The 24,588-nt window shown below is 51.2% G+C and overlaps 1 protein-coding gene across 1 annotated transcript; it reads right to left on the bottom strand.

The window, feature by feature from the left end:
• Window positions 1–5,255: 5,255 nt before the first annotated feature.
• Window positions 5,256–21,358, bottom strand: ZNF839 (zinc finger protein 839; the record flags this gene model as incomplete). The annotated part of the gene is made up of 7 exons (XM_079699354.1): window positions 5,256–6,280; window positions 7,316–7,445; window positions 7,662–7,802; window positions 10,616–10,708; window positions 12,836–13,069; window positions 15,544–16,428; window positions 21,059–21,358. 7 exons carry the CDS (start codon window positions 21,356–21,358, stop codon window positions 5,397–5,399), a joined length of 2,667 nt encoding a protein of 888 aa, XP_079555480.1. The 3' UTR covers window positions 5,256–5,396.
• Window positions 21,359–24,588: the final 3,230 nt, after the last annotated feature.

Raw genomic sequence — 24,588 nt, 5'->3', positions numbered from 1 at the left:
GCGGGACCATATTAGTTTTATAATCACAACTAATCTTTAAAGTACTGTAGAGTCACTGAGCAAAGACCAGCATCATGGAAATGAAAACTGCCTACCAAAAAATTACCCCTATTTTTGTACTGAGGCTGTGACAGGCCAAGTGAAGTGTCTTCCCTGTCATTCTCTGGGCATAAATCCTGTAGTTCGGCAATATTTGCAACCAGGTATCCAGGGTCAGTCCTGCCTTTGCTCCCCAGAAACAGAAATCTAAGAAACTTCATGCTGTATGATACAGGATGTAGCCTCATGAAAATGAGCTTCTAGCATCCTATGCAAAGAAAGAAAATATTCCCAAAATAAAAGACTTTATATATCATGGGAATGTATTTTGAGTGAAAGGATATCTCACTGTGTAAGTTGGCATAGCCAAAGCATTTAAAGGCAACATGTCTTAGAATTTCTCTTTCCTTTGCAGTATTTATTAAAATCTAACCATCAGAAAAGCAGCCTGTCAGATGTCCTGCAGTCTGGAAACCGCCTGGTCAGCATTCGGCAAAACTGGCACCCTGCCCTCTGCTTCCTGCAGCTTAGACAGCAGGCTGCAGTCCTGAGCCAGACAGGCGGGACGGGGCCCTCCGAGGCACGAGGTCAGTTTTATGTTTGGGGTGGGGGGTGGTACTTAAAGGACAAATGCTCTTCAGAGGAGACCCTGAAGAATTTCTAGCCCTTTCTAGGACATTTCCTGTGTTCGTGATGCCTCGTCCTCGGACACCCAGGTTGCCCAGAAGAACTAATGGAAACGATCAATGCTGCTGATGCCAAAACCCCACCTCTGTGTACTAGCACTGAATTGAATCTCAGAGACAGAGTTTAGGGTGGAGTAGAAAAGAATAGCTTTATTGCTTTGCCAGGCAAAGGGGGCCACAGCGGGCTAATGCCCTCAAAACTGTGTGTCCCAACCTGGGGTGGGGTTGCTGATAAGGATGAGAGTGTGTGCAGGGCTCTCGTTCCTTCAGTCCAAATATCATCTGGCATCAGGTGGTATCATCGAACTGTGGCCTCTCTGGAATAAAGAGTGCTTCATCAAGTAGTTAAAGTCTTCTATTTGTTGGGGGTTTTAGATCTGCAGAAGCGCTCGAAGGTATTGTTATGTGTATCCCTTGAGGAGGAACCAGGACCCTGCCCTAAGGCTGCACTATTGTTTCTTTTTCTTTCTTTTTTTTAGATGTTGGGGGTAGGAGGGTTTTTTAAAATTAATTTATTTATTTATTTTGCTGTGTTGGGTCTTCGTTTCTGCACGAGGGCTTTCTCTAGTTGCAGCGAGCGGGGGCTACTCTTTGTTGCAGCGCGCAGGCTTCTCATTGAGGTGGCTTCTCTTGTTGTAGAGCATGGGCTCTAGAGTGCAGGCTCAGTAGTTGTGGCGCACGGGCTTAGTTGCTCCGCGGCATGTGGAATCTTCCTGGACCAGGGCTCGAACCTGTGTCCCCTGCATTGGCAGCCAGATTCTTAACCACTGAGCCACCAGGACCACTGAGCCACCAGAGAAGTCCCTAATGCCACTTTTTTTTTTTAAGCAGATATTCATTTTTAATTAATTAATTAATTGTTTGTTTTTGGCTGTGTTGGGTCTTCGTTTCTGTGCAAGGGCTTTCTCCAGTTACCACAAGCAGGGGCCACTCTTCATCGCAGTGCGCGGGCCTCTCACTATCGCGGCCTCTCTTGTTGCGGAGCACAGGCTCCAGACGCGCAGGCTGAGTAGTTGTGCTCATGGTCCTAGTTGCTCCATGGCATGTGGGATCTTCCCAGACCAGGGCTCGAACCTGTGTCCCCTGCATTAGCAGGCAGACTCTCAACTACTGCGCCACCAGGGAAGCCCAGCACTGTTGTTTCTTGACTGCTCCTCCCTTGTCTCTGCATCCCCTCCGTTCCCTGATTAGCGACTGTTTGAACCTGCCCTTTGGAACTCGGGGAAGGCCATGGAGGCTGAACGAAACCAATTTCCTACAAACAAGAAATGGGTGACATGGAAGGACTTGTGCCCAGGAGTCCCACAGGGTCCTGCTCCGTTTCACTGCAAAGGACAAGTGAATGAGCCAAGTGTCCAGTGGCATTAGCCCAGGGGTCCCTCACACAACGGAAGAGGCATCAGATTGATGGAAGAGCTCTCGGCTGTTGAGTTTGCTGAGTTCCAAAGTCATTACACAACGAAAGGACAATTTCTATCTGAAAGGAACAATGAAGCCATTGGAGAACCCATATTGGACTTCTAAGCATAGTGGATTGATCACCAAATATCTCCTCTGCCTCTGGAAATCTTGTGAAATAGACAGTAAAGAAATATTAACAGGTAGAATCCACAAAAACAGAACTGGGTGGGGGAAGCAGTTCAAGATGAATTCATGACAAGTACATTTAATGAAAACTAAAAAAAATTCCCTCTCTCCCTCTTTCCAGGAAACACAAAAGCTTAGACAAACCATGAAAGTAATCACAAGGTACCGAACACAGGGCTTCCCTCGTGGCACAGCGGTTGAGAGTCTGCCTGCCGATGCAGGGGATACGGGTTCGTGCCCCGGTCTGGGAAGATCCCACATGCCGCGGAGCGGCTGGGCCCGTGAGCCATGGCCGCTGAGCCTGCGCGTCTGGAGCCTGTGCTCCGCAATGGGAGAGGCCACAACAGTGAGAGGCCCACATACTGCACAAAAAAAAAAAAAAAAATTAAATTAAATTTAAAAAAAGTTAAATTCGGGAATTCCCTAGCTGTCCAGTGGTTAGGACTCTATACTTTCACTGCCATGGCCCAGGTTCGATCCCTGGTCGGGGAACTAAAATCCCACAAGCCACATGGCGCAGCCAAAAAAAAAAAAAAGTTAAATTCTATCTCCCTGTGGCTGTCACTGTCGTACCCGAATCCCTACATTAAAAAGTCACATGGGGGCTTCCTTGGTGGCTCAGTGGTTGAGATTCCGCCTGCTGATGCAGGGGACATGGGTTCGTGCCCCAGTCCGGGAAGATCCCACATGCTGCGGAGCGGCTGGGCCCGTGAGCCATGGCCGCTGAGCCTGCGCGTCCGGAGCCTGTGCTCCGCAACGGGAGAGGCCACAACAGTGAGAGGCTCGCGTACTGCAAAAAAAAAAAAAAAACAACAAAAAAGGTACCGAACGCAGCACAGCTGTGAACAACAGTGCATGTCATCAGTGATAACGTGACCTCTGTTGACCAACCACTCATGCTATTCACCAAATATTCCCAGACTCCTGCCTTCCCGGCCAGTGGAAAGCCTGCACTTCAGTGCCCTCAGGGTTGGGTGGGACCGTGTGGCCACTGAAGTGCCTCTCGTGGTGGGTCTAACCTCTCCCGGAGCTCTCTCCCTCTGGTGGCGCCACCAGCAGTGCTTGAGATGTGGCTGCCCCTGCTGCGTCCCCCACCGACCTCTGAGTGACATGACTTGTGAGCAGGAGACACACCCCTTTGTTGTTTCAAGCTGCTGAGGTTTTTCAGAGCTGTTACTACCACCTCTCCAGACTGACCCGAAGCAATTTTAACCACTCTAGGGGGAGGCGTTTGGCTGGTCCTCCTTTGGTATTGATTCTCCGCTTCATTTAAGTGTTACCTGGCTATGGCTACCAGTTTAGGAGGAGGTTTCAGAGCCTTTTTTGCAGCAAGGTGTGGCCAAGGACCAGTGAGATGTGAGCAGAGGCCTTGTGTGCATCTCCCAGATCACAACCCTCACAGGCTGAGCGTGCTCCTTGGCTCCTTCTCTCTGCAGGGGATGGAGCAGACACACAGGGCAGAGAACCTTGAGACCTCTGGGAAGAGGGCCACCCTTGGTGCGGAAGTGACCTGGGTCTGGACCACTTCTGGGGCAGAGCCACTCACCTCCCTGAATGCCCACTGGCTCACGTTTTTACTTGAGAGGTGCCATGCTCTGGATATGTCCCCCCAAGTTCGTGTGTTGAAGTCCTAACCCCCACGCTCCAGGCCCCCAGGACTGGACCCCCAGTGGTTTCGCACAGTCCTGGGTTCCCCAGAAGTGCCCCTGAGTCCACAGGATGTGCTGAAACCGAGCGGGGCCCTGTGGGGCTCCCGAGCATGGAGGCTTCTTGTCCCCCGTTTCTTGTAGGCAAGACTCCAGCCTCCATGACTGCCCCTGAGTTCCAAAGGGCAGGTTCAAACAGCTGCTAATCAAGGGAGGAGTGGTCAAGAAACCACCGGAGGCGAGATTACAGGGACCCGGGAAGCTCATCAAGGCTAGGAGGCCCTGCGCCTGAGACCCAGCACCCCCTCATCTTGTCAGCAACCCCGCCCTTGGGAGGTATTGTTATAAAACTCCTTATCAAATCCTCCCGGGCTGGACACATAGTTTTCCAAGGCAGGAGCCCACTGTGTCCCCCTTTGTCTGGCAGAGCAATAAAGCTGTCCTTTTCTACTTCACCCAAAACTCTGTCTCTGAGATTCGATTGGGCACCAGTGTACAGAGAAGCTGAGCTCCTGGCATCAGTGCCACGGCCCGGCTCTCCCGAGCAGTTGTGGTTTGCTCATTCCATCCTGCAGGGACGCCCGCCCTTCTGTTCCTGTTGGAGCCGCTTTGATATCAAGTTAGAGGACAGGAAGACACCCCCAGTCACTTGAGAGGGCTGTAGGCAATGTGGCCCCCCAAGAATAAAGCCCGCCCCTCCACAGCAGGCCTGGCGGGAGCACAGCACCAGGGGGTGCAGCCCACGACCCGCAGCTCCGCCTGCCCAGGGTCTCTGCTGACAGTCTCTGCCAGCGGGGGCAGAGGACAGCTGTGCCCTCTTGATGCTGTCGTCTGAGTGTGGGCAAATGGCCCTCCCTTTCTCTCCCTGTAATAGAGCCAAGGAAAACATTCCAAAAACAGAGAGATCTTGATAAGTGGCTTTACACGTGGGACATCAAAGGACTGGGGGTCCCATCCCTGTGCCTCACTTTCCTCATCCATAAAGTGTCACTAGAAACAACTTTCTTTCCTATTTCCCAATACAATGCTGCCCAGATGGCAAGCTTACATATTTATTTTTTTATTGAGCCCAAAAGAAGCTTCTAGTATGGACCAAGTCTGGTGAAAGAGCAGCCTATCACCGAAGAGAAAGGGGGCATCGTTTTTTGGAACTGGGGAGCAGGGGCGATTCAAGAAACAGTGTAGTGGTATTAACTGCAATAGTGGTCAAAAGCTCCTAGGAGTTAGATGTATCGGGAATTGGTTATCAGGTAACGTATCTGCCATTATTACAATGAGCAAGATGTAGAAAAAGGTAGATGGTGGGGTAGAAAGACATTATTCTTTATAAATAAAATGTTCACTTGTGTCAGTATTCACATTAGAAAAATAAACATTCCTTGACGTAGACCTCCAGGTAAAATACATACAAATCTAGGACTGCGGTTCTGGCTCCATTTCACTGAGAGGGCTCCATCTCCACGGTTTCCAGAGGAACCCCTTCCGGGGGGCCCGCCTGCAGGGCAGGCCCCACTGTGTCGGTCACTATGACAATGTCCCCCTCCCCAGACACTACAGAGCCTGGATGGGACAAGATACGCCCATCAGTAGTCTGGATAAATATCTGCTCCTGTCGCTGGGACGGCAACGTGGTGCCCCCACTGGCATTTTCGAAAGCCATGGCTTCCCTGACGGCAGTGATGCCCTCCAGCTCCCTCCGGTCAGCGTGTGTCTCGGTCCCGCAGGGCGACTGGTCCAAGTCCCCCGCGTGGCCTGTGAGGCCCCCTTCAGGACCCAGCAATCCGCCCCGGCTGGGTTGAGGCCCCGGCTCGGACGTGGTGCCGTAGGCATAGCCGGCTGGCATGACGTCCACGGACCATGCTTTCTCCTGCGGCGGGGCCGAGGCCTCTGGAAGCAGGACCTCGCCAGGGCCGGACTGCGGGCTGCTCAGGTGGGAGCCGCACACCTCGCGGAGGCTTCCGGCCTCTGCATTTCCAGGCCGGCCAGGCAGCAGGGCCATCGAGGTGCCGCAGAGAGCCCGGCTTCCCAGGCCGTCCCCAGCATCCTGTTCTGACGAGTGTTCCTGGGCCTTCTCCCCAGAGGACGCTGCCACCTGGTCCTGGGCCAGAGGCCCTGGTTCTCCTAACTGAGTATAAACCCCCAGCCCACAGGCTTCTCGAAACAAGAGAGCAGGGTCTGCAGACCCACTCCTGGCGGCTGAGTCAGCAAACGCTTTCAGCTGCTGGCCCGCCTGTGCTGTGCTGCTGTCGAGCTCAGAAACCGGCATCGTGGGACTTTCTTCAGGTGGGTGAGACGTGCCCCCATTTACTCCAGGGGCAAAACCTAAACAGTTGGGAAAAACAGACAATCATTTGTGTACTGCTATGGCCAGTCACTGTACTCACTATCCAAAACAAGCTAGTCCCAAGTAATTTTCTTGCCCCAAAAATGAAAACATAAACCCTCCTTGTTACTTGGTAGCTTCCAAGAATGGATGAAATTAAAAGAGGAAACTCAGACTAGTTAGGGGAGAAGGGCTGTGTTCCAAGCAGGTGCCAGAGGGCTTTCATTGTTCTCAATGAATAAATCTGCCCTCCCCTCCGGAAGAATTAAGTAATAAGTTCTAGAATGGAGAATGCCTCTTTAAGTTAGAGACTTTAGGATCAGGCAAGGTATCAGGCAGCCCTGATAAGATTTTAGAAAGTTACATAATCATTCTCAGTATGCCTGCCATACATTTGAACTGTCTCATTGATCAGTTCTGGCTAGGCGAAATAAAAGCTAGAACATGTCTCATTTTCTTTTTTCTTTTTTTTTTTTTTGCGGTACGCAGGCCTCTCACTGCTGTGGCCTCTCCCATTGCGGAGCACAGGCTCCGGACGTGCAGGCTCAGCGGCCATGGCTCACGGGCCCAGCCGCTCCACGGCATGTGGGATCTTCCCGGACCGGGGCACGATCCTGTGTCCCCTGCATTGGCAGGTGGACCCTCAACCACTGCGCCACCAGGGAAGCCCCATGTCTCATTTTGGAACGTTAACTCTCAGCTGGCACTTAGAGCCAAGTCTCACGAAAGCCAAGCCGTGGACTTGGTGTGTCCTTGGGACCTGTCCCTGGTCTCAGGTCTGCCTAACTTCTTGGGACCCCCGCCAGGTACAACCGACTCAGTACCACAAGGCAGCTCTTCGTTTCAAGAAAGTACCCAAGAAAACCCCAAAGACCCCAAGACTCATGGGGAATAAACATGGAACCACAGAACACTGAGAGGTTGGGGTAAAACTCTTGAGAAACCAGAGGGTTCTCTGAGATGTGGCCACAGGGGCACCCACCCGAGCAGCAGGCCTCTGAGCCCCAGGGTGCACCCCGCAAAGAGTGTTTTACCCGCACTGGCAGCTGGGGCACACAAGGCCAGGCTCTGCAGGCCTCCACCGTCGGCAGGATACTCTGTGGTGTCCTGGGGCACAGTTTCTCTTCTGGTCCTTTTCACTGAGGCCAGCCTGTCCTCTGCGGTCTAGGAAGAGAAGATGCAACCAGCTAAGACTCAGGCATACTGAGAATGATTATATAACTTTCTAAGAGAAGAGAAGGTGCAACCAGCTAAGACTAGGGAGAAACAGGCCACCTTGCACCTTTTCTTCCTGGAAAAGTGTGTGAGTTGAAGAGATCCAACCCCAATAGTGCCATGTTGAGCAGACAGTAGCCGGGCGCCCCTCACGGCCACGCCCACCTCATTCTCCCTCTTCTGTGGGCCGGCACTCTCCAGGTCCTCCCAGTCGTCCTCTCGGCTGCTGCGCTTGGGGGGAGTGCAGTCCGTGCGTATTTCTTTTTTCCTCAGGAATTCTTCCGTGATTCCTAAGGACTCAGCAACCTGAGCAGAAAGGGGCCCATAGAGACGCTCCACTCAAAACACAAGATTCGGAATCATGTCAGCACTTACGAACAAAGGGCTGAGTTTAAATCTATGAAGTCCCTTGGTACAGCAAGGTGCCACCTAAACAGTGGGAAAAATGAAGATAAATTGTCATCACAAGCTTCATAATGTTAGTCTGACACCATGGTACCTTTCTTGCCCATTATTCCTCCTTTTCTGAATTCTCACTGGTATCTTCAGAAAGACAATCCTGCCTATTCTGGGACCAGATCTCCTTTCCCAGTTGGTGGAAAGGATGTGGGTTTGAGAGCCACAGCTGGACCCCAGCACCTCTGCTCAGAACCTGGGTGACCTTGGCAGCCACCTACCTGCTAAGTCTCCTTATGAGGAAGACCACAGTTGCCCTGAAGGGACTTTGTAAAGATTAGATTAGACTCCCTATGCAAAACCTATGTAAAGCACTGGATGTTAAGGTAATAACCAACAGCCACCATCACTGATACCTGGACAGCACAGAGACCACCACGGAGCAGGCGAGGGGTGGGGAAGGAAGGGCGGGCAGCAGGGCAAGGTCAAGCTGGAGAACAGGGGTCGGCTAGCTTAGTGCCCAACAACCTGACGGTGTCCCCTGCCAACAGAGCCACCGTCTTCGCTCCAAAGAGGCTGCGTCACATCCCGAACTGCCCACAAAGGGTCCCAGTGAGCATGCACAGCATTCGTGCACGTCCTGTCTGCTCCGTAACAGGATGGTACCCACACCGGCTTAACCGACAAGTTTATAAACAGGTAGGTGACCACTGCCAACCGGGGCATCTATGGGAGGCCTAGCAAATAATCCATTGCATTTTAAAAATATATGATTTAAGAAAATAAAACACAAGAGTTTATTAGGTTATATTAAATATTGAATTTGTATAAAACTAATGATCATGACCAAAAAAAACCCCAAAAAACAAACCCCAAAAAACCCATGTGTTATATTACAGTGTAGATAAGACTTCTTGCTACAGAGTAATTGCTCTGTACTGAGAAAACACTCACCTTTCCAGTCACAGACAGGCAGCTCCATCGTCAGTGCAATCACATGTTAGGGGCAGTCAGAGTCGACATTGCCTAAGCAGTCTTCATTGTTGTGTGGGTCATTTTTTAGTAAAGCCGACACCACTGATTTACATTCTGACCTACCTACTTACGTACCTGTATTCACTAGCTGGTCGTATTGCTTAGATCCCGCATGTAACTGATGTTCTACCGCATTTGGCTTCCTCTGACTTACCTCCCTCAGCATAATGCCCTCCAAGCCCATCCGTGTTGTTCAATAGTCTGGCGAAACCAGAGTATTACAGCCCCGGCACGTGAGAGCCGGAAAAGCCCGTGAACTCAGCGCTGCCCTTTGGCAGAGGGGTGGAGGGTGCAGGGACTTGCCGGGAGTCAGTGAGCTGCTCGGTGGAGGCGCAGACCTGAGTCTCCGTGCAGGACACAGTGAGAGGCCCCTGGGTGACCTGACCACGGGCCACACTCTGCCCAGCAAAAGGTTTGATCCGAGACAAGTAAATCCTCATCAGTTCATGACATATTTTTGTCAAGGACCCAATATAGCTAAAGGCAATGACACTGAAATGAGAATTCTGTCGACACAACCGCAAAAAATAACTACTGGTCCCTGTGTAACTCAGCCCTTTGCAAACACCTACACACTGAAGAAAGACACAGTCTATTAACTGTGACCATCGGTGAGTGGGAGGATTATGGGTGTTTGCAATTTTCTTTTAGCTTATCTGCATTTCCGAGTTTTCTGAAAAAAGCATGTATCGCTTTTATATTAAGAAAAAAACCCTGCACTTGACGGTAGAAAGAGCTAGAAGAAGTTGACTGGGAAGATGTCACTACTAAAATTAACATCCTCCTTTTTTAATGGACAGCCTTCTTTTGGCTATAAGAGCGAGTCTCTCTTGTGAGCTTGTTACCTTACTGTTGTTTATTTCCAGAGAACAGGGACCAGAGCTATGGAGGTAATCTTGACACATTTTCTTAACCATTTTATGCAACTCTTCAAATTCCTTGTACACAGCTGGGAAGAAAGGTTTTGCTAGATGACATTTTTCAACCTTAGTGAAGATAAAGATGACAAAAAAAAAAAATGTTTAAACCCAAGGCAATGAAATGGAAAATACAGAGAGAAATCTGAAAGAGGGAAGGACTCAAGTTCCTCAGCCCTCAACAGCCATGAACACAGGCACTGCCTTCGCTCCCCAGCGAGAGCCTATGTGTGCCCAGCATTGTGCTCGGCGGGGCACCAGAATGGGCCTGGGAGAAGCAGCCCAGGAAACAAACCAGCCCAGGTGAGGGCCACCAGAGGATGGTGGCCAGGGGAGCGGTACGGGAAGGCAGAAAGGCCCTGAGGACGAAAACGGGCACATTCCAGGGCCTGCAGGCCAGGGAGGGCCAGGCCTCCGCTCCTCGGGGCGCCTCCAGGGAGCGTGGGTGCCGGCGGTGAGGCCGCATCTCGGAGCGGGCTCATCGGGGGCAGAGCTGCAGTGGAGGAGGCTGGCAGGGTGGGTGGGTGCCAGGAGAAAGGTGACTGTCACTCCTCCCACACAAAGTGAAAACAGTCACGGAGTCCACGAGCGGCCTGCCTGAGAGCCGTGTGCTGGGCATCCGGGCAGGACCGGCTGGCTCACTTTAGCTCTGTCCTGGGGGAGGGAGAGGATTCCCAAGGGCCTGGCTCCTTCTAAGTAAATATGAAGGACGCCTTTCTAAATAACTTCAAATCATCCCCTCAATCACTTAGAAACACTAAGGAGACTCACCTTCATCAGAAGAAATTCAGACACGGTCACGACCTGAGCCAGCAGAGGCAGAGCCAACTCCACTAGATCCTCCCGGTCACACTGGTGGAGAAACTACCAGAAGAAAGCGTTTGACATCTTTGAAAGCATGGAAAGAATTTCCCAGCAGCCAACGAGTTGTTGTAGCAAAGAACACAGAAGGCAGAAAGTTCCCTAAATTCTCAGTGATTATGGGCCTCTCGACTGTAAACGTCCTGCCTTGTTAAGTAACACACTTGCTCACCCACTGACAAAGCCCCGCGGTCAACACTGGGTTCAGAGTCTGGCTCCCGCGCGACAGCACTGAGCGCGTGGTGGGCGCTAGGCCCTGGAGAAGGACACAGCGGTGGGGAAAACGTGCTTCCTGCTCTCCAGGGCTCACCAACTAGTGCCCGAGACAAAAATGCAAGCAAATCCCAGCCAGGGGACCACCACCAAAGCACACGTACAGGCAGGACAGAGGGAGACTAGGACCCAAGGTGGGGGGGGAGGGGGGGAGAGGATGCAGGGAAGGCACCATCCTCAGTCCTCAGGATGGGGGAGGGGTGAGTGAAGGGGGAAAAGAGGAGTCATGGGTGCCTCTGGGCGCCCAGCTGAGCACCCGGGCAGCTCCCTGATAATAGGGGGTGGGGCACGAAGCCAGCCTGTGGGCTCTGGCAGGATGTGGAGGGCTCTACAGGACAGCAGGTGGGGATGCCTGAAATCAGCTCTGAAGCTCGGGAGCGGTCGGGACAGGAGTACAGGCGTGAGAGTCAGCAGACGGAAGGTGGTTTGAGAAACCAGGAGGATGGGTGAGATCCCCCAGGGAGGCACGAATGTCGGGGCGGAACCGACAAGTCCTAGAAACAGTCCTACAAGGCTCAGGGAGGTCCCGGGCTCAGGGTTTAGGAAGGGCCATCAACTGGGGGCTGCAAACCGGCAGAGGTTCCGAGGAAGCCACAGATGGTCATAAAACAGTCAAAAAGCAAAAGGAAAACCTTTTCATTTGCAAGATAAAAATGTCTAGTTGTGCCTTTCAAGAGCCCTTAGAGCAAAACGACCAGCTGGTTTCCAGCACTCAGGAGGCGTGAGAAGGTGGGCGTGTGGGGCATGGCCCCTCTGCGGCCTGGCCCCCATCCGGACGTTCAGGACACGCATCACAGCAGCAGAGAGGGCACCTCCTCCGTTCCCCGCTTCCAGCCCCGCTTCGCTGACCGTGCTGCCGCTGACTGCTCTGGCCGCCACCTCTCCCCTTGCACAGCGTCCCTGCTCAGCCAGGACAGGGCCCGATACTGGATGGACCCCCAGTTCCTGTGTAAATGAATGCCCGTTTCTGGGGAGACTCCCATTTGTAAGGTCAAGAGTGGTGCCGTTCGGAGCAGTCCTCGACTCTCCGTATGACAGGTGTGGCACTGTGAGTCAGGGTGACGTGTTAGGGTCGCCTCACTGGTCTCAGATCCAAATTCTGGATCCGCCACCGACCTGCAGGGTGACCTGGTACAAGTTACCAGCCCCTGTGAGGTTCAGGTTTCTCACCTAAGTGGAGCTACCACGGTCAGGGACTCAGTGAAACGAGGCACAGCAGCCACGCCGCTGCGGTGCCAGCGGGAAGCCCGTGTGTCGGAGCCGGGAGGCGGGGCTGCTGACAGCAAGCCACTCTTTCTGTGGCCAGTTGTCTCACTAACTCATCTCGTGCTCTCTCTTGCTGTTTTTCACTTCTTTTCTTTAAGATACTCATCCAGCCATTAGCAGGCAAATAAATACATCCTAGTCAAAGACAATTTGGGTAAATTTGGGTTTCCGCTTTTCTAAGCCAATCCAACTAAATTCGATAATCTTACTTTCAAGGGGGTGGAATGGAGATTCTAGAGTTCAAAACCTGAAATATGCTTTTATACCTTGAAACTTTTTACAAAAAAATAGAAAACCATTTCTGTTGTTTTCTAAACTGCTTCCATGAAAACACAGCTTATAATTATTCTAAAACTGAAAAAGGCAAGCAGCTCTATATTTAAGGTCATTTCAAACAGGTACACCTAGGAGTTATTTCAGATAATGCTGTCTTTGAATTTATTACACACTGCATCTAATTACACATCAGGTGAACTGCTTCGTTGACCTAAACTGGGTATTTTCCTTCTAAATTCAGAAACCTAATAGTGAACTGCCACATACCACGCCAGAGACACAGGTTTCAAGAACAGGGTTCTAAGAGCGACGCACCTCCAGGAGCCTGGTTCTGCTCCTTGCCGGGCCCCGTGCACACGCTGCCCCAACGCCCACCTGCGGGCCGACCGCTCCACTGTGCTCCAGGACGGCCGCGCTTGGCTCTGGGAGGGCCACGGAGCAGCCGCTTCTTCTAGGTCCAGGGTGTCTCTCTGATCCCAAAAGGGCTGAAAAACTTCCATTTTTTGGTTCAGACACCAGCGCCTCTTCAACGTCTACAGACTGACCATTCTAGACAGGGTTGCACACCCAAACAAAAATAAAATAATCATGCTTTATACACCATGATGAAAACCTTAAAGCAGAAAAATGTCAAGTCAAAAGCAAGGAACTTGCTAAATTCTTCTTCTTTGCATAATTAGGACACATTAACTATAATCAATGCATCTTACACGTAAACCAAGTATCCCTTTAAGACACCAGAGGAATACTACCCTGCAGGTCAGGGCTGACAAACCCTAACCCTGGGGTGTTGCCCAAAATGAAACAAAAGACTTTTCTGATGTCATTACCATCTTAAAAATTGACCTGAATTTTGTTAATTCATAATTTACCCATGACTTTTAGATTTTTAAAATTATTTTTTATTGGATATATTTCAAATACCATAAAATTCATCCTTTGGAAATATACAATTAGGTGGATTTTAGGATATTCACAAGGTTGTGTAACCATCACCACTATCTAATCCCAGAACAGCTGCATCATCCCCCAAAGAAACCCTACACATTATCACACATTCCTCCCTCCCCCAGACCCAGCAGCCACTAATGTACTTTGTCTCCATGGATTTGCACAGCTTTGTGAAGAGAATGGGGATCTAACACTATCTAGCTATTTCCTCATTCTGTGCCAATTCCCTCCTCCTCCGAAAATAGGAATAATACACCTACATCTCCCAGGACTGGTGGAAGGTTAAATACAAGGAAAGCTAGCACAAAGTGTGTCCTCTTAAAGAATTTTCCCTCCAAATCTTCATTGAAATGGAGCCTCAGGAGGAACGCCAGGTCTGCCTGTGGCTTTAAGCACCATGTGGCCATCCACGGCCGACTCAGGAGAGGAAACATAGTTCTGGTTGGAGGGAGCCGCTCTGGGACCCCACGGCCTCAAAGCCGTCTGGAGCAAGGCTAGGTGCCTAAATTCCAGAAGTCAGATAACCAGAAGCTGCTTTTGCTGTGGTGTAAGATTTCATTATTGAAGGAAATGGAAGGTGCCAGCCGGCCTGGTCATCCAGTTTGTCTGAGGCAGTCCTGGCTGTGCCTGCTGTCCCTTGGAATGATTAACAGTGCCCCTTTCATTCTCAGAATGTCCGGGTTTGGGTGACAGACTACATGGTCGTCCTGGTCCTACTACAACTTAAGAAAAGTCAGAGGTCTCTCGAAAGTCGGGCCCTTGCCAGCTGTGAGAGGCACAGAACCTCCTAGCAGAGGCAGCCGGGCCTAGAGTGCAGGCTTTGAGGTCAAAAGACCTGAGTCTAACCCCAGCCTGGGCAGAGTCCTAGGCGTGCCTCGACGGGGAGCCCGTCATCCCCTCTGAGCCCCACGCGCCTCGTCTCCTGTAGGGACTCCTGCACCTGCCTTTAGGGCTCCCGCAGGATTGAGAAAATGTATGCGATGCTCCTGCCCAAAGCAGGTGCGCAATAAATGTATTACTGTTATTACTATTCTTACTGAAGCTGCAAGGCGAGACAATACTTTTGATCCTAACACAGGGCTGTCCCACGGTTCCACGACTAGGTCTCACTCAGTACAGATCTCCTGGGCCCAGGAGGTGTCTGTTCAGGTCCCAAGGAGCGGATGTGAAAGCGCAAGCAGCCGCCGGCCTCAGCCCTCCTGCAGGAACCCCGTCCGCTGCTGGGAATGAGGTCGCCACAAGCAGGCAAACACGCATTTTCAACAGCTTCCAGGTCCCTAAAGTCACAGACTCCCATCAAGTAGTCACATCAATTCCAACGCCAGTTTCTCTACTTACCGTCTGAAAACTACGAATAACGAACAACAGCTGACACAAGTCAAAGGAGAAGGAAGGAAGCTTAAGACAACGTGGGATGAGGGCGGCCACAGAGGCTGCCGTTTGTTAAAGTGATCCAGCTGCTGTCTTTTAAATAACTGACCTACTGTACATGGCACACAAATGCTCACCACACATGCTGGGTAAGTTAACATTTCAGTAAATAAACGTTGACGTGGTGAGGCAAACTCACGGTGACTCGCATCTGCTTTGTCTGCTTGAGTTTCTGAAGGGGCAAAGCAAGGAGACAACACGGCAAGCAGACGTCTTACTGCGGACGCCCCAGGAAGCAGCCCTGTGGACTGGCGCCCCCCACTTGGACCTTCCCCAGGACCACAGTCATGTCAGCATCAGCCAAGAGTGCTTGCGATTAGTTTTACTGACCGAATCTACAGGACTGGTGCCTGCGTTCCCATCAGTAAACCGTCTGCACTGGACGGAAGACACACTTCTCCTCGATTATCTGGCAGCAGTGCAGACAACATAAAGTTAATTTAAGGATGATGGGCAGGGGACTTCCCTGGCGGTCCAGTGGTTAAGGCTCCGTGCTGCCAATGCAGGGGGGCGTGGGTTCGATCCCTGGTCGGGGAACTAAGATCCCACATGCCGCGCGGCGTGGCCAAAAAAAGATTAAAAAAAAAAAAAAAAAAAGGATGGGCAGGAATCAGGACGCTATCACCAGACAGAAACGTTACCTGCAGGCCACCCCGTGCTGAGCGGGCCCCTTCCTCACTTAGAAGAGCTGGCGTGGACAGCTCCTGGGATGCCAGGCTGGTGGCCCTGACCTCCGTAGGGCCCAGGATCATGCTCCCATTGGCTTTCTTAGACAGCAGCGTCTCAGGCTCCAGGTGGCCATGGCCTGGATTCAGTTTAAAGTGCCGGGCGAGCCCCCCCTTTCCTATATATGACTTTTCACAGGTCTGACACTTAAAAGTTTTGGGCCTCAGAGAGCAGCTCGATAAATCAAAGAGCGCCTGCCTTCCCCTGTGCTCTTCATCTTCCTCCATGCTCAGTTCTGAATAGTCGTCAGAGTCTGAGGGGTGACCATCGGCCAAATCCTCTGTTTTTATGAATTTATAATCTTTAGCTTTATACTTGGGAGGTCGAGATATCCGTCCAGAACGTGTTTTCACTTTTAAAGATTTTTTTAGTTTCTTGGTGCATTTTGTTTGCGAGTTGGAAATAAATAAATTTGCTGGACTGGATGAAACAGATGTTTCTGCTGGCGGGTCAGAGGCTGACAGAGGGGACAACGTGACGCCTTGTCCACTCAGGGCCTCAGAGGCCAAGACTCTCTTTGCAGGGACTGGTCGGAGGGCGAGCAGTGGCCTCTGGATGAACACCTGAATGGGAGGCTGAGGTGAGTGACTCAGGACACGTGGCTGTGGCCCGGTGCTCAGGAGGGGCTGCGCCCCGAGCAGCTGAGAGCTGGCGACGCTGAGCCCCAGCACGCTGCAGTGTCTCCCGAGCGGCTGGCTCGGCCTGGCTGTCTTGGGCTGGATGGTGGCCAGTGCAGGCATCGGCTTTTCCTGACCTTTTGTCTCTCCAGATGTAACCTTGACACAAATGGCTTCCAATTGCTTAAACACAGAAAGAGAAAAGAAGCACTATGCTTATCAACATTTCTACAATTTTACTCTCATCTTAAACCTACTGTTGAGATTTTTTTCTAACTTATACATCTTACTTAGAAAAAAGTCTATATAATGTATCTGTACTGTTTACAGTGGTGTTTCTCAACCTCTCTGCCCAGTCCACAGTAATCTATTTTACATCACACCCCTCGTGCTTACAGAAACATTTGCATATATAAACAAAATAAAAAGTTCATGCACTTACCATTCCTACATAAATGCCTTCTGATAGTATCTACTCTACATCACTTAAAAAAAAAAAAACCAGTCATGATCCACTAATGAGCTCATAAATATCCTTCTTTATAGTTTTACTATATGTGTATTAACTTGGAGTTCTTAGTACTCTAAATTGGACTCAATTCAATATGTGGCCTCTTTTTTAAAAGTTTTCAGTGAAATTCTGGAAACCAGAAAAGCCATAAAGAACTATGTAATTCAGGTCGCTACCACCTACCTTACAACATGCAACATTACTACCCAGGGAAAGCTCTCTGCTATGCCCCCAACCCGCATGCCTTTTTCTGCACCCTATTCTGAATCTGCTCTTTACCATTCTCATGCATTCCTTATATTACACTTGTAGATATCCCTAAAAATATGCAATTCCGTTTTGATGTGTTTTTAAGCTTTAGGTAAGTATCATCTCCGGTATCTTGTTGGGGCTTTTCCCTCCCTATCTTGCTTGTGAAATTCATCCATATTGAGGTGTGCAGCTCTCAGGCATTCATTTGCTCTGCAGCATGAGAACAACGTTCTCCTGTCAGAGGACAGGTGGTCACCAACCCTGCGCTCTGGTCTGCTCTGCGCTGTGACGTATGTGTGTGTATACACGTGTGAGTTTCTCCAGGGCACACACCTAGGAGTGGGGCTGCATTTCTTCACCAGCTTTTTTTTTTTGACATCTAACGAAGTTTTAAATGCACGTGCTTTTTGATCCCCAGCAATCCTGCTTCTTGGATCCCAGAAGAAACACTGGCACAGACACAAAGATGTATGTCTGGGAGGTTCAAGGCAGCACTGTCTGTAACAGCAAAACACCCACCAAAGGGAAGGGCTGCTGCCAACAAGGTTCCACAAATACTGAGCAGTGACCGGGTGCCTGACACTGCGCTGCAGGTGTTACAGAGACAGCTGTCATGGGCTCGGGGGAGGGGCAACAAAACAAGTCTCCTGCCCTCCCCAGGCAGAAACAATGAGCATCTTTCTCCAGGGAGAAAAGACAGACAAACCTCATCACCCAGAGCCGGCTTTCTCAACCGCAGCACAACTGACATTTCGGACCCGTAAGTGTGTTGTGGCAGGTGTGCTGTGTACTGTTGAGCGCCATCCCAGCCTCTACCCACCGGATGCCGGGAGCACTCCCCAAGCTGTGCCAATCACAAATGTCTCCAGGGCTTCCCTGGTGGCGCAGTGGTTGAGAGTCCGCCTGCCGATGCAGGGGACGCGGGTTCGTGCCCCGGTCTGGGAAGATCCCACATGCCGCGGAGCGGCTGGGCCTGTGAGCCATGGCCACTGAGCCTGCGCGTCCGGAGCCTGTGCTCTGCAAAGGGAGAGGCCACAACAGTGAGAGGCCCGCGTAACGCAAAAAAAAAAAAAAAAAATGTCTCCAGTGCCAAACGCCCCCCGTGGGGCAAAACCGCCCCCAGTTGAGAACCACCAATTTGGGGTCACCAACAGGCCCTCTTTGGACTCAACCCTCTACCAAGTAGAGGGTCAATAAAAATATTACACAGGACAGAATGGAAACCCTCACTGAAATCGAGCTGGAGTGTATCTGTCTGAGTGCATGTTATACACTTACTACAAACAGCAGAGACAAGTCAACATTTTGGTTTTTGAGGAAGGGTACAGAGCTGGTCCTGGGCTACTGTGAATCCAATGACAACTAGATTTACTTGCACATCTTTTAAGAATCACATTTGTTTCACTTTACTACCAATCACTTCGAATGTGTCTCTAAGCTCTTGGGGTATTACCAGATAATGCCATTAAAGACAGACAGATAGAACCCCCCGCCACCTCCCCAGGCCAGATCCTATTGTTTTAGAATTACCACAAGTGGCCAAGCTGCTCCAATTCTTTCATCTGCTTTCCAGACCCGTTTACCAAGTGGGTACTATACCTGATACTTTGTTATATGTCTATTTCATTCAACAAAGTTTTACTAAGTATCTCTGGGTGCCAATTCACAAACAGAAGTTAAGTCCCCGCCTCACCCTTGGGGAGCGGGTGTTTCCCCTGCCCGACCTTAGTCACCTACAGACCTGCTGACTCAGGATATCCTGCCTCAAAATCTGTACTTTCAAAGCTCCACGGATGATTCTGAAGGCAGACTAGGTTTCCTAAGGAACACCGATAGGAAAACAACACCATGGTGCAACGGGTGCAGTAAGAGGGGCAGGAACAGTTCAGGCCTGGTAGGCTTCCCAGAAGCGGTGACCTCCGCGGAGGGCCTTGAAGGCTGAGTAGAATTTTTGCCAGATGGAACACATATTCTAGGTGTAAGGAAAAACATGTGAACGCAGGGACGCATGAGAAAGGGCACGTTGTGTGGTAGGAAACTGGAAATGTTTCTGTGGGGCAGGAACGGGAAGGATGGGAGGGATAGGGGCTGACCTGTGGGAGCGTGTCCACTTGGTCTGTGCCTTCTAATCCACACCACGCCCGACAGAGAACCACAGGGCCTGGGCTCTCCAAAGGCTCACCCTGCCCCACCTATAGCACTGCCTCTCCTCTCCTGTACTTTCCACTTGGACCCACCCTGCAGATCTAGGTCGGATGCCACCTCTTCGGATCCCCTCAGCCAGAAACAACCTCTCCCTTTCTCTCAATGCATTTAGTGCTTTATCGTACCTCTAGCTTTCTGACCTTGATCAGAAGTTATCCTGAGTCATGTTTTACCTGCCTGGTAACATCATAACCTCCCTAGAGGAAAGGTACACATCTGATTTGTCTTTGTGGCCTCCATGGCACAGCTGGGGGCGGTGCGGGCAAAGAATATTAGCTGAACAGACTGCAAAATTACATCATCGTGAATGCAGGTAGAATTTACAGCATTCCAACTAGATTAGCTTTTCCTTTTCTGGAATACGTCATTTTTGGACTCTTTCCTAAGCTACCAAACCCAAAAAGCTGTAGCCACATTCAACAGGCCCTGGAGAGTAGCCACACCTGGGGGACCCTGGGCAAAAATCACTCAGCCCCTCTGAGCTAGTTCCTCATCTGTAAAACGCTGATAAAAGCACTTCTGTGTGGCTGCTGAGAACCAAGCGGCTCAGCACAGTGCCGGGCACGGAGCAGAGGCTGGCAAACGAGCCACTGGCACCCTTCTGACTCCACAGACCTGCTGTGCAGGGCTTATGAGAGGCATCTGTTTCAACAGCAGAGTACGAGCTGGAAAGCTCACCCAAGGAGCCAAACCTCCTACAAATAAGGAAACTAAAGCCCAAAGAGGTCGCGTTACCCAAGGTCACAGCTCTAAGAAGTATGGCATTTGGGCAGAATCATACTTGTTTGTCTTCCCAAACTTTAGTGAGACAACCTTTCCAGTCTTGATGACCAACTGGGTTTGACCCTAAACTGTCAGAATCACTCAGTCAAAAACAAAACCGTAAGTGAAACCCCGTGAAGATTGCTGATTCTATTCTCTACCTATTTATTCTAGTGGAAGAAGAATCTATGGCAGTTTTGGAGTGAGAAGCATTGTCCTTTGCAAGCCCAGTGCTGAAAGGGGATGTGACTTTACACGTGATGGGAAGGACCTCAGGCTTCAGGTGCTACACCGGACCCTCTGGGCTCGGAAGACCATGCTCTAGATCCAGCTTCCCTCACAGCCAAGAGCTGTGTGACGGGAAAACAGCGCCGCTGAGAAAGGATGTTGGCTAGTATACAGAGTGCTTTCACGTGTCTCATTCATTACGCGAACGTCGGGCACGTGCTGGGCCATTTGTAACTGGGGTTACAAACACAGGCACTGCCACAAGCCCTGCACCAAGTCACTGTAATGTACTTAATTCTGTCCCGAGTCTCGGCCGTGCCACTTGCAGCACCTTCCACCTGGAAAATTCTCCTCTTAATGTCCTTCTAACCCGTTCAGGTCTCCACTCCGGTGTCAGGCCTAAGGGCTGCTCACTCTACAGCAGCCCCCGTGTCAGACCCACAACGTGCCTCACGTTCTTCAGGGCTGTGGTCGACGCTGCGCCTCGGGCAGGGCCCGGAGCACCGTGAGTGCTCAAGGCGGAAGGAACGGACGAAGGCCTGCGAGAGGAGCCAGGCGGCACGGAGGAGCCCTGAGCGGGGCTGGGTCCCAGGCAGGGGCCGCCATGGGCACAGGCTCCGAGAGCCCGGAGCTGGGGAGGCGCTGAAAACGCTGGGGCGGTGACAGGTGCGGGTGGCCCGCGGTCCCCATGGAGCTGAGTGTGGGGACGCCCTGACTTGTAACGCGGGCGGACACCGGTCTCTCGGGCTCGGCAGCTCTAAGGCCTAAGAGGGGAAGCGCGGGCTCCCTGCCCGCCGCGAGGCCTCGTCCCCCTCCGGGCCTCAGTTTCCCCGGAGGTCCCTCCCGGCGCCTCACCTGCGGCGGTAGCAGGCGCGGCGGGCGCGGGGTCTCGGCCCCGGGGCCCCGCTGCAGGGCGGCCTGCTGGGCCGCGTCCCGCAGCCGCCGCGCCGCGTCCTGCAGCACGAAGGGCGGCGGCGGCGGCTTCGCGGGTGGCTGCGCCTTCGTCACCTGCTCCAGGACCCGCCGCAGCTGCTCGGGGCCCAGCGGGGCCACGCGCGCGGCGCTGCCTCTCTGGCCTGCGGGAGCCCCGCCGCCGCTGCCGCCGCCGCCGCCATCCTCACTGCCGTCCTCAGCCTCCGGCTCCGCGTCCGCCATGACGGCCGACGCGGGGACTCGAACCCCAGTCACCGAGCGCCGGTCGCTCAAATGTGCGTCACCTGGGAAAGGGGGGCAACTACGAGTGCCCCGCAGGCCAAGACACCTCGGAAGGCGAGCGCACCTGACCGAGCAGATCGGTAGGCGGGGCCTGAGCTGGCCCGGCTCTGCCACCGCTTCGCCAACAACACGACCCAGCCGTATTTTCTTACGGCTTGTCGTGGACGTATTTATCGTTCACATATCGCCTCCTCCAGGAGCTGTCCGGGAACTCTCAGGCAAAGGTCCTCGAGGTTCCGGAGCCCCGGCCCTAACATCACCTTGGCCAAATGTTCTCAACGTCACGTGAAGACCCTGCCTGGACGTAGACTCCTAGGCCCCACCTCCAGACCTTCCGATTTAATATACCCCAGAGGTGGTTCAAAGTGTGAATTTTTTAAAAATAAATTTATTTAATTTAATTTATTTATTTTTGACTGCTTTGGGTCTTCTTTGCTGCACGCAGGCTTTCTCTAGTTGTGGTGAGCAGGGGCTACTCTTCGTTGCGGTGCGCGGGCTTCTCATTGCAGTGAATTCTCTTGTTGTGGAGCACGGGCTCTAGGCGCGTGGGCTTCAGTAGTTGTGGCTCGCGGGCTCAGTAGTTGTGGCTCGCGGGCTTAGTTGCTCCGCGGCATGTGGGATCTTCCCGGACCAGAGCTGGAACCCGTGTCCCCTGCCTTGGCAGGAGAATTCTTAACCACTGCGCCACCAGGGAAGTCCCTCAAAGTGTGCATTTTTAACAAGTGTGCTCCCCAACCCGGAAATTGTTTCCATGCCGGCCCCCTCCTCCCTACCCACTCACCCAGACGGGGCGCACCTCGAAGGTGTAGTTTTACTCATTCAATGTCCAGTGGTGCACGCTCAGGGAATGAATGATGGACGAATATGAATGAATGAACAAACGAGCGCATGAACCGCCCCACCCCTCTTCACAGCTCAGTCCGCAGCTCTACCGCCCCCACTCCTTCGGCCCATCCTTTCCCAATCTCCCCTCCTTTTACTCTCCTGATTCCGCGTGTCTTGTAGCCGCTAGTGCGTGCACCTGTCTCAAGGGGGCAGTAGAGCCATCGGTCAACAAGCCCTAAGCACTTGTTGGGTGAGTCATCATCGCTGCCCTCTGTATAGAGTCTAGGCTGGAAGAAGGAAGACAAAACCAGCATTTGCAGTATAATATGGTGAATGCCATGATGCTCATGGTGGGGGCAGCTGGGGGCCAGGCTGGTGTCTGAGAAGTTTCCGGTGAACTGATCATTTTTCTCTCCACAGGACCACCATCGCCATCGTCATCATAGTCAATACTCGTGCGTTCGCTATGCTCCCTGCAGTGTCTATCATTAGTAGCCTCACTAAGGATTGGCCAGAGGGGAGATTAGATTTGTGGAATTTGTTTCAATTTCTTTAGTTCTTTTTTTTTTCCCCTCAATATTTATGTATTTGGCTGTGCCAGGTCTTAGTTGTGGCACTCAGGATCTGGGATCTTTGTTGCAGCGTGCAGGATATTCCTTGAGGCATGCGGGATCTTTAAGTTGCAGCAAGTGGGATCTATTTCCCTGACCAGGGATCGAACTGGGGGCCCCTGCATTGGGAGCGCAGAGTCTTAGCCCCTGGACCACCAGGGAAGTCCTTGTTTCAATTTCTTAATCCTTTTGTTTTCTTTCTTTCTTTCTTTCTCTTTTCTTTTCTTTTCTTCCTTCCTTCCTTCCTTTCTTTCTTTCTTCTTTTCTTTTTTTAAACTTGTGAGAGAAAGACCTTCTCATCCTTCCATCCTTAGATGTCAGAAAGATCCTCTCTGATCCCTAAGCCAAGAACTGCCCCTCATCTAGAACACAGTATCCCATTTATCTTTTTGAGCCTGGCAGGGAGGAAAAACTTTTCCTCTATCCTCTCAGGTTCAGTCTCTGAGGGAGTGTGAATTAAACTGACAAAAGACCGATTAACAAGAAAAAAAGACCATTTTTAATAATGTATTTTTATTCATGTACCTAAAGGAATTCACAGAAAAATGTGACTCAAAGAGCCAGTTAGAATGTGGGGCTTATATAGTATTATCTTAACAGGGGAGGGGATGGGTGGAGAGGGCACTTACCGGAAAACAAACAACTTAGGAAAGATAAATAGGCTCTTACCTAGAGTAGATGGGAGATAAGATAGTTTTATGACAATGCCTGTTTAGGTGTGATGCCAGCTTCTCCTCTCCAGTGAAAAAAGTCAGTCTTGCCTGATTGTTCCCTGGGGATTTATGACAATTGAATTCTTTTGAGTTCTTTTGGAAGGCTCTACTTTAGGCAGATGAGGCTTTTCAGGAACTCAAATGGCTTCTGCTCAAAATAATTTTTATGCCACAGAGGTGTATTCTGGACCCCTTCAAGCCCTTGTTTAGGAAGGTATGGGCTCTGAGGGCAGCAACCTCAGCTGGCTTCTCCTCTGCAAGGTCCCCGCATCTAACAAGGTGCCTGTAACACACATCCAAGGTGTGAAATGCAACCAGTGTTCAGGTGTCTGTTCTAGAGGTCAGCAGCCCTAGGTTCTCCTTCTAACCGTTCATAATAACAGCGGTCCCATTGCTGGTATTTAGTGGGCACTTTTAGTACACACTGAGCACTTGCCAATGGCTTTAAGCATGTGGCCTGTGGCTTTAAGCCTTGAGCCGTTACAGATTTAAGTCAGAGCTTAAGACCTATTTGAGAAAAGAATGAATGATTGCCCCCATGGCCCCGTGACAAGCTGAGAACAGCGCCCTCAGGGTCCAGTGGTTAGGACTCGGTGCTCTTACTGCCGGGCGGGGTTCAATCCCTGGTCTGAGAACTAAGATCGAGCAAGCTGCAGGGCTTGGGGGGAAAAAAAAAAAAAAGAATGAATGATCTAGTAGATGTTCTCACTGGAGATTTTTCAAGCATGGTTGTGAAATGAAGCAGGACTGTATGGTCTTTCCCCGCCATGTCCTCCGCCTGCCTGTAGAAAAACTTTAGCCAAAGAATAAGTGTAACCAGAGAAGTGAGAAAATACAGAAGTAAAGGAAAACAGTCAAACAGGAAAAAACAATAATAGTTTAGTCAGAAAGCAAAGTCAAGGAGCTTTAGTTCCTCCTCAAGGGCTATACATAATATTCTGAGCCGTATCCTGGGAGCTGTCTTGTAGGTACTGAAATCCAGGTGGAAGAAAGTAACTACATCATGACCAGACCGTAGCCA

This window comes from Hyperoodon ampullatus (assembly GCF_949752795.1).
Source record: "Hyperoodon ampullatus genome assembly, chromosome: 3".
Lineage (NCBI taxonomy): Eukaryota > Metazoa > Chordata > Mammalia > Artiodactyla > Ziphiidae > Hyperoodon > Hyperoodon ampullatus.
This window is presented reverse-complemented; position numbering and strand designations above follow the sequence as displayed.